Source organism: Phodopus roborovskii, unplaced genomic scaffold, assembly GCF_943737965.1.
Source record: "Phodopus roborovskii unplaced genomic scaffold, PHOROB, whole genome shotgun sequence".
Taxonomy (NCBI): domain Eukaryota; kingdom Metazoa; phylum Chordata; class Mammalia; order Rodentia; family Cricetidae; genus Phodopus; species Phodopus roborovskii.
The window spans coordinates 32696355-32706066 of NW_026125052.1; the positions used below are offsets into that span (position 1 = coordinate 32696355).

Here is a 9712-nt window from a genome sequence, read left to right on the forward strand (position 1 = left end):
TCTATTTACAAAGTATATATATTTAAACACATAAAAAGTGATACTGGATACAGACACATTCACAACCCAAGAAGATAGGGTACCGAAGTTTCACTCTTGAGCTGAGGAGGCGATCAATTCGAGATTTGTACATATCTGAGAATTCATAAACACGTGTTCTGCCCATCTACGATTGCAGACTCGGAGCCACATGGCCCCAGACCCCTGCCCACCCACCCCCCAGGTCAGCCTCTCAAGAGCGAGCTAAGGAGACACACACAACGGCCATGGACAGATGGCAGGACGATGGGCAGTGATGGCCGAACCAGGACGGCTGGAGGGACAGAAGGTTTGAGCCAGGAAGGAGAGGAGAGAGAGGAAGTCAGGTAAGGGACTCCTGAGTGTCCCAGAGTCACGGTCCACTCGGTCACAAGTGTGCCTCCAAAGCAGGTTTACCTGAAAATAGGGTCAACATCTAGACAGACACACAGTCAACGGCGATTCTTTATACAAAGTCGAAAATACCAGTTTTACAAATATGAGCAGATAAAAATTCCCATTCCAAGGGCTTCTCTTTAGGCGCAAACCGATTTTCAAAAACAAATAAACACACGTAGAGAGTACACCGTTTTTCCTTTTTTCTCCCTCTATTTAAAGGCAAAGTTTGGAGGGAAGAGAGACTCAGCGATGGGGAGCCAGGAGTAGGGAGGACGAGGCCGGGGTTTCCTCTCAGCATCTCCCCATTACCAAGCCTCTCTAACCCACCCCAGAGCCTCCTCCCTCTGTGCTTTGTCCCACAAGCAGAGCCTCACGCCCCCTCCCTGCAAAAGCCACAGAAGTTAGACCGCCTGCTGGCCCTTTAAGGGAGGGGAGGGCGGAGAGGCCGCAAGATCCCTGCTGAACTGGCTGAGGGACAGAGTTGTGCTTTTGAGTCCGAGCTGCGCGTGGTGCCCTCCGGAGTGGGCCAGGACCAGGGGCACAGAGGGTCGCGGGGCTCCTGTCGTCCCGGGTCGCACCCCCCCTCCACCTCGCGTTCCCCCACCCCCTTCCGAGGTGTCTGAACGTCCAGTCGAGTTCATTTAGCGAGCACTCCGAGAATCGAAAAGAACTATAAATTACAGCTTTTACTTTTAAGGAAGGGGAGGGGGGACTAAACTTCTAATGCACATCCTTGGGTGGGAACTCAGTCGACCCCTTCCGCTCCGAGCCCCACCTGACCATGTTCCACTTAGGCTGCGACCCCCGCGGCGACCAGCCTGGTGCGCAGCCCGCTGCCAACCCCGCCGCCCGCCGGGTGGCTGAGGTGGCCAGGCGGCCGTTGGTCCTTCTGAGAGTAGGGCCCACCTTCCCACCCCCACCGACGAACCAGGCTTGTCCAAGTCTTCCTGGGAGGTGGGCCGCCCTGTCTTCTGGCAAAGCTAGAGAGGACTCGCAAAGGAAAAGTCCGCCTGAGCATTTTCCTTGTAAAACAACTGTCTGGTGCTCTGGGCACTGACACGCAATCCTCCCAATATATCCTGGCATTTCGGGAATGTAAACAAATTCGCTGGATTTCTCTTTCTCTCTGGAAAGGGAAGGAATGGGACATGGGACGGGGAGATTTTGTCCACATGACACATACACACAATCCCCGTGTATGGCACTCACACTCGCTCGTAAAGTGCATCTCCCTGTGTGGTCACGGGAGACCTGCGCCCCACCCACTCCTGACTTATATTTTTAAACCTTCAACAACACGCACGAAAAAGTTAATACTTTCCCCCCTAATAGACATCTTAATCTTTAAAAAGAGAGAGAAAGAAGAAAACAGAAAAAAAGAAAACTGGGCTGACCCCACCCCATCCCTCTTTTTCTGATTGGAAAGCCAACCTTTTGTTGGCCTAGCTGGCCAATGGGAAGGAGAGTAAAAAATCCTGCCTGGGTGCCCAGAGTCTGGCACTGGGAACCCGGAGGCGTGGAGGGAGGAGGTGGGCTGGGCTGAGTCCCTTCACACTCCCTCCAGAATCCCGGTGCCCAGGCCCCCAGCTTTTCTAGAGCCCCTTGGAACAAGTCCCCTCCTGTACCAACTCTGTCTGCCCCTACCAGACCACAATCTATCTCTCTCTCTCTCTCCTTGTTTAAATAAAAGAACTTCAAGAGTTGAAATATATATATTTAGATATTTTTCTTAAATAACATATTTACATCTAATAGAAAATAGAACTCTAGATAATTTCCAACCAGAACTGAGAAAGAAGGAATGAAAGGGACTCGGGGAGAGGGTATGAAGTTAAGGACAGGGCCAGCCAGAAGGCCACAGCCACCCAGAAATAAAAAAGCACTAAGCCACATTGGAGCTCACTCTCGCCTGTTCTGGTCCTGGGCTCCCCATCCCCAGGAATTCATCTTTTCTCCTTAAAGAATCCTTGGTCCGTGTTACTCTCCTTAATGGTGACTGTCAAAAAGTTTGAGGTCACATCTGTGACAACCACCTTCTCCAGGTTAGTCAGGGAGGGGCTCCAAGACTCTTCCTCTGGGTCCCCCAAGATTCTGGCCACTGGGATCCTGGCGATGAGGGAGGGCCTTCCCCCTTGAGCCCCCATGTCCCGATACAGACTCCCCACTGAGCCCGGAGTACCTGAAGTATGCCGGACCCTGGGGCCACCAGGGTCCAGGGCACCTTGGCCTTTGGCCTCCAGGAAAGCAGCCCTGTGCTTTATCACCCTGGCTGGAAAGGTGTCCACAGCCAACTTGCCCGAGGCCTCTGCCGAGCTAGCACTGGTCACACCATATTGTGCCAGGTCTGAGTCCTGCCTTCGAGCAAGCTGGATCACGCTGTGGCCAGCTGGGAATTTTCCCGTCCCAGAAGAGGTGTCATCCAGCTTCCTGCCTTTGAGGTATTCTCCTAGGCCATCACTGGGTTCTCCCAAGGGCCTCTGAGAAGGGTCCAGGAGCTCCTTCCGGGGCTTGGGTCCTCGCTTCTTGGAGCTGTCTCCCGGTGAGCTGGGCTTGTCATCTACACGACTGGTACCTCTTTCTCGATCCCGGTCCCGAGGTGGCTCTGCCCTGCAGGTACTGGTGCTGTTCCCTGGTGGGGATAGACCTGTGTTCCGAAGGCCCTCTCGAGCCCTGGAAGTAGATGCCAAATCCTGGGGTGATCGGCCTGGGTAAGGGATCCGGATGCCTCTGGCAGGGTCACTCCTGAATTCATATGTTTTGGCCTTCGCCTTGGCCTGGGCCTGCAGAAAGAGGACTGTGAGAAGGAAACAGAGCCCCACCCCCCAGGAGCCCCTCCAGCCTTGACAGCCCAACTTCCCCCAGATGCCTGGGAAATTCTAACTGGGTGGGGAAGTGGGTTTAATGGTTGTAGTCTGGGGGAGGAGAAAGTGGATTTGTCTAAAAGCAGCCGTTTGCAATCGACACTACTCCTTGTAGTCCACTACAGGTCTACTTGGAATGGCTAGAGGGATAAATAAAGGCCTTCTGGTGTGGCTAAGTCCCACCTCCTTGATGCTCTCCCTGACTTGATGACAAGCTGTCAGAAGGCTCACAGATTACAAATAAGCATGGTGTGCACACCCATTGGTTCACAAGGCCTCCAGGTCCCCTTTGAATGCCACACTCCACTACTGGAGACTGCAACATACCTTGAGAAGAAAGGTTTTGGGCTTGGGTCCTCGCTTTTTGGGGCCATAGAGCTCCATCTCCCGTTCCCTATAGAAAGAAAGAAGGGGGGAAGGGGGTGTGTCCTGGCTGCACAGACGTCAGTCTGTGTGGGTTCCAGGGTGTGGGTAAGGGTCTGTACCTTTCCTCAAAGGCTGCAAGCAGGCGAGCATCCAGGATATTTTCTTCGGGCTCCCACGTGCTGTACCTATAGGAAACCAGGAAGAATCTGGCGTCAGTCCCTGGAGCAGAGGGCGTGTGTGCGTGTTTGTGTGTGTGTGTGTGTGTGTGTGTAACTTTTCCGGCTGCCATGTGTTGTATTTCAATGTAAAGTGGAAAAGAGGAAGAAAAAAGAACCCTCCTCAATATCAGTGTGGGGTTGCCACGATTGCATATGATCTACTTACTTCTGCGACCAGCCCTTCCATTTCACGAGGTATTCCATGCGTCCCTGCGGATGCAAAAGGGGAAATGTGTATGTGTGCATGCGTGGAGAGGAATGCAAAACGAGGGCACAAGAAATACACGCGAAAATGCATGCACCAAATGAATGCTCCAAACACTAACGCCAAAGGTACCAGCCTGCTGCAGCACCCCTGCAGAAACGCTGCACAAAGTGCATGCACTGGCATTCATTCCCCCACCCCGCCCCCCATCCATGCAATCTGTGCACCGCTGCAAGTCTAAGAAGAGCGCAGAGGCTGAGCCGCCGCCGCCGCCGCCACGGCCGCGGCCACTGCTGGGACCTGGGGGAAGGGAGGCTGGGCTGCAGCAGGGGGAGGGAGCCCGGGCCCTGGTAAGGGAGGGCCCGCCGCGCCGCCGCCCGCTGTCCCCGTCACCTACTTTGCGAATGCGCCGCTTCAGGAGGGCTTCGGCCGCGAACACCCGCTCCCCCACCGCCGAGAGCTCCATGTTGACTCGCCGCTTCCCCCCTCGGCCGCTTCCAGGAGCAGAAAAGCAGCAGCCAGCGCTCGACAGCCCATAATACTCTCCCGCTGACGTCAGTTCTCCTCCCTCCCCGCGCGCTCTCCCCCCCTCCGCCCCCGCCCGGCGCTTCCTCCCGCCCCACGTGTTGCTAACGACGTTGCTAAAGCCAAGCGGCCCAGGCCTGTTCTGCGGGCGCTGATTGGATCAGCGCCCGGCCACGCCCCTCTCCCCGTCTCCCCCGCGTTGCTACGTGACCCGCGTTTCAATCGCCAGGGGGCGGAGTCTCTGGCCACTCCAGAGACCCAGAAGGGGGGGCAGATGCTGTCAGCGGAAGTGACGCGGGGCGGGGCGGGCCTGGCCGCTGTCAGTCTGCACGGCTGGCCAGGGGGGCCGCGGCCCTAGTCCCCGGCCCCCGCCCCCGCGCCCCATCGCCCAGCGGTTCCCCGGGTGCGTGGCGTGTCCCCGCCGAGCCCCCTGGGCTCCACGTTTAGGTCCCAGCCAGCCACCGCCCCTCTGCAGAGCCAGGCCCTCCCGACCCGCCTCTGCCCTGGCCGGCGCCATCCCCACCCCCGCCGCCGGTGCAGCACAATGCCCAGGTACTGGGGCGCAACGGGCCGCGCCCGAACCCCTGGACCTACTGAGCGCCAGCGTCGAGCCCCCCGGTCCCCGGACCCCTCCCTTGCGGCCGCACAGCCTCGGTCTCCATGGCAACGCCCCCTCCCTCCACCGCCAGTCCCATCCCGCTAACAAATCAATGTGCCTGCTCTGGGTCTCCAGTCGCACAACGCTGCCCGCGCCCACCCTCCGGGCCCTACCAACCGAGATGGCGTGGGCGCTTCCCCGGGCTCAGAAGCCCAAAGCAGACTAGTGCAGGCCGGTGCTTGCCACCTGAGCCCACCCCGGGCCGAGACCCTGCATTAGAGGTCGTGTGCCTCCTCTTCGCACCACCATTGTCCCTAAGTCGCAGCAACCTGACCCCCCCCCACTCCAGCCTGCGCCTTCCACCCACTCCACTCCCCGGCCCTGGGAGAAGCCAAAACTGAGCACGTCCGTCCAGGCCTGGGTGGGTTTAATGCGCCAATGGCCATCGAGGCAGAGCCTAGAGGTTGACTGTTTCGGGGCGGGGGTGAGCGGTTGGGGCGGCCGCGGGCCTGCTCCAGACCTGGGTGCCGAGCTAGAGTACTTCCTGTCTCGGGCTCTTCTCGACGACATGCGTGGAGGACACTCGACCACAAACATCGGCGTGCAAGTTGAGGGGAGTACTGATAACTACTGCAGCCTCGAAGGGAGGCCGCCACCCCCCACGCAAAGATGGCGAGTTCCCGGTAGGGGGTGAGGGTCGCGCAGAGAAGCCCCTGCTCCCTCACACAGTGCGTGCGCTTGCTGACCCTTCATCCTAAGTTCTTCTTCCGCTCTTGGTAACCCCGTAGCAGCCTGGAGGGTCAGCTGCAGCTATCTCCACACTTGGCATGTTCCACGCAAGCTCCAGATCACAGAGCCCACCCAACTCCTTGGAACACACAACTTAGTTAAACCGCGATTATCAACTTAAATTGCAATCAGTTTCCCCGGGCCAGGGAAGGAATAGGAGAAAGGGAGAGAGAAAGGAACGATGAAGAAAGAAAACCAACGAGCCACCGAGTCTGGTTGGAAGGGCAGAAAACCCGAGCTCAAAGCTGTGCTTAGGGTCCAAGGTGCTGAGCACCTCGCGCGCCGGTGCTGGCCTTGGGGAGAGCTGGGCTCGCTGCTCCGGTCCTCCCCAGGGCTCCTCTTGCCAGCCTCTGACCTCCAGTTTTTGGCTTCGCTCCCTGACCTTACAAGGTGCACTCCAGGTGAGGAGTCCTGTGTTAACGAACAGCTCATCCGCGACGCCCAGATCACCCCGGTGACCCACGCCCACCGCCTTCAAGAGGCCGCCGACGGCCGCGTCCTTAATCATAAAAAGTCATTCCCGGTAACAAATAGTTTCGTCGGCCGGTGCCAGCGATACAGCTGTTTCTGTTTAAGCTTAAATACTTTCCAACAGTTTGGGCAGTAAAAATAAAGTCGGCCTCAGCCGCCTATAAGTGTCTGGTTTCCCCGCCCAGAGAAAGCCCACCCTACCCCTCGGCCGGCCGGGTCGCTTTAGTCGCTCCGCCTGCCCGCGCTTGGAATCCACTGCCCGCCGCGGGCGTTGGCTGTCTGGCCACCCTAACCCTGAGTGCAGAGGGGGTCGCGGCTCTGCAAGCCTGCTTCAGGGACACCTTGAAGCGGGAGGCGGGGAACTGCGTGGCGTGGGGAAGGGGATGCTCGGTAGTGGAGGGATCAGCTCTCCCCCATCGCCTTTTCCCACCCCTGGGAAGTTTGCCCACCAAGAGAAAAGTGGTGCTTTCCCTTCAGCTTGGGTTTCGAGGAGAACGCTGTCCCCAGGTTTTGTGTGCCGTCCAGTGCCTTCATGGACCTGGGTTTTCAGGAGACGAGGCTCATCGGTTACTGGTTTCAGTTTCACCGAAAAAAATCTTCTGCTCTCTTTAACTCCTGTTCTTTTTTTTTTTTTTCCTCATTTCCTTCCTCCCTCCTTTCCTTTCTCTTCCTCCTCTCACTCGCTAAAGTTGACTTCTTTGCCTAATTAACCTGAGAAGCTTGACATAGAAAAAGGAAGTTCCCGGCTCTTGCTACCGCTGATGGAGCAGTTAGTTAGTGCTTGTCTCCGGGCTCTTAGCTCCGTTTCCCCCGACTTGATGGTAATTCTTCCCTGACAGCTTTCTCCGTACAAAGTTAGTGCTTGGGAGTAGTCTAAGTTGAAAGCCTGGGGGTTCTTGCAGAGCCCATTGCGAAGTTAGAGCTGGATTCAGGAGTAGAGGGAAAGAAGAGGATACTCAAAAGTCGGAGGAAACTTGGTTCCTATCCATAGCAGATGAGTAGCATCCTTCAGTGGGACCATCTAGAGGAGACAGGATGTTACCTATGCATGGATGCAACTTGCTTCCAGCTGCAGGAGCTAGAATAGGATTGCAACAAGGTGTCAAATCAGGTCTCTGGGTGGCCTCACCTCTGGGCAGTTTAGTAACAAAGGGAGAAGTGGCCATCTGAGGAATGGGGTCTTGGTTAGTTCAGAATGGGAAGGTGCCCATGTGTGCCAGGAGGGGGCACTAGCATATGCCCTCATTCCAACCAAGTTTGGACCGAATGGGCCTCTCTGCTCTTAGCCTGTCCTTGGAACCAATGCAGGAAGGCTTGTCCACAGCCCACTTTTTTTTTTTTAATTGAAACCTCCCCTACCCACCGACTCAATTCTCCACACCTCTTCTCTCCTCCACACAAGGCCTTTTCCCTTTCAAGTTAGAAAATCGCTGTTCCCTTGTGCACGTCCCAAAACTAAACAAAAGTTTCAGGGAACGATAAACCGGCGCTGTTAAGACCACTTCTAGGCAGTCGCTGCTGCCAGGTTTGCGTGCGCCGCCTCTGCAGTAAATAAGGTAACTGCTTCCTATTACTTTAGCCCATATGGCTGCAATTTGAGTGTCTTTGGAGACAGTGAGTGTGTAGGGGCGGGGAGGGGGGAGACGCAGGGAGGGGGGAGTGAAAGTGGAAATCAAATGCTCTTAGATCGCATTTTTATGAAGGAGATGTCTGCGATTCTCTTAACAGCCCCTCGGCTCCCAAGACGAACTGCCCCCTTTCTTTGTTTACGGAAATGCAGGCACCCGCTGGCCTGGGGACACCTGCTACCGCAAAACACACACACACACACAAACACACACACACACACACACACACACACACACACACACACACACCGCCCCAGGTCTGTTCCTCAGCGGTTTAAGTGACCTGAGCGCTGTTACTACTGTCCTTCTCCACCAAGAGCTCTTAGTAGGGGCAGGGTGCCCGCCCTCCCGCCCTCTCCCGCACCAGCCCACCGAAGGTGCCTAGACTCCCCAGGATCCCGACTTGCACCGCAGGCAAGTCTGGAGCCACTTAGGCCTGGATGTGTCCGCTGTCCGTCGACTCAGCCTCCCCGGAGGGAAGCCCGAGGTTAGCTCGGTCCAGGGGAAGATGGGCGCGCCGGGTTGGGCTCTCGGATCCTGGGTTGCCGGCCAGACCAGCAAGCCCCAGCGCGTCCTCCAGCTTGAGGCTGAAGCCAGGCCTCGGCTAATTCTTTGGGTACGTTTCAACTGCGCGGCTTGGCGGGCGTCGGACCTGCTCAGTCTTGGCCACGCGCACGCGGGCGGACTTGGAGCTGTGAAGTGAGCACGAGCGGTTCCGAGGCGCGGCGGTGTGGATCATGGCCTCTGCAGGGCCTGTGGCCCGTGGCTGACCTCTTGCCGACCTGGAGCTGGGTCTGCCGGCAGCGTCCACTCCTGCCAGGCCGCTCCGCAGCTAGGGTTGGATTGCTGCTGAGTGGATTGCCGCCTGCTGCTGGGAAGTGGTAGGACTAACTGATCTCTGGGCAGAGGTCCGAAGGCTTAGCGTGTGAAGACTGGGATTTCTGGAGGACTCTCGTCTGTTTTCAGAGCAAGCCTGGCCTGGTTTTGTTTGTTTGTTTTGTTTTCTGTTCTATAATCTCTCTTCACTCTTTCCTAGACACGAAGAATGGGCAGTGCTGAACAAGAAGGGTTGACACTGGCGAAAGGGGCTTCCATACACTAGAGACCACATAACCTTTAATATCTTTCCCTTTAGCCACAGGACACACACGACAGGAATACCCAGAAACACACACCCCCTTCCATGAAAGAAAGCACCCCAAATTAAGCAACTGTTGTGGATCTAACCCCTGCCCTAGCCACTCAGGGGACCCAGGGAAGCTCAACTCTTTAGTCCCTACCTATAGGTAAACCGAGGCATGCTCAGACCAAGGCACACAGCACAAAGGTTCTACCTGGGAACTCCTAAGATGGGCAGCTCACACACCCTTCACAGTAGGTGCTTGGGACTCTTGGGACATTGTACTTCCCCCTGGACTTTAGGAAATAATTGGAGGCAAGAAAGGGCTTGAGGTCAGGTCCTGGGATGTGCTGCCCAAGCCCCTTAGCAGAGTCCTCAACAGCAACAAAAGGCGAGAGGTTCTAGAAGCCATTGAGCTGGAGGCTGGCTGTAGATGGAAATCTTCATAGTTACAGCTCCTGTGGGCTCTGAGACCAGCCCGCTTTGCCAGCTGTATTCCTGTATGGGCGAGTTA

At 56.6% G+C, this 9712-nt stretch overlaps 1 protein-coding gene across 1 annotated transcript; it reads right to left on the reverse strand.

Annotated features, from left to right (window-relative positions):
• Cbx8 (chromobox 8) lies at positions 1-4633 on the reverse strand. The gene is made up of 5 exons (XM_051181616.1): positions 4465-4633; positions 4029-4072; positions 3764-3829; positions 3606-3672; positions 1-3197 (listed from the first exon to the last, which is right to left on the reverse strand). Exons 1-5 carry the CDS (start codon positions 4531-4533, stop codon positions 2361-2363), a joined length of 1083 nt encoding a protein of 360 aa, XP_051037573.1. The 5' UTR covers positions 4534-4633; the 3' UTR covers positions 1-2360.
• Positions 4634-9712: the final 5079 nt, after the last annotated feature.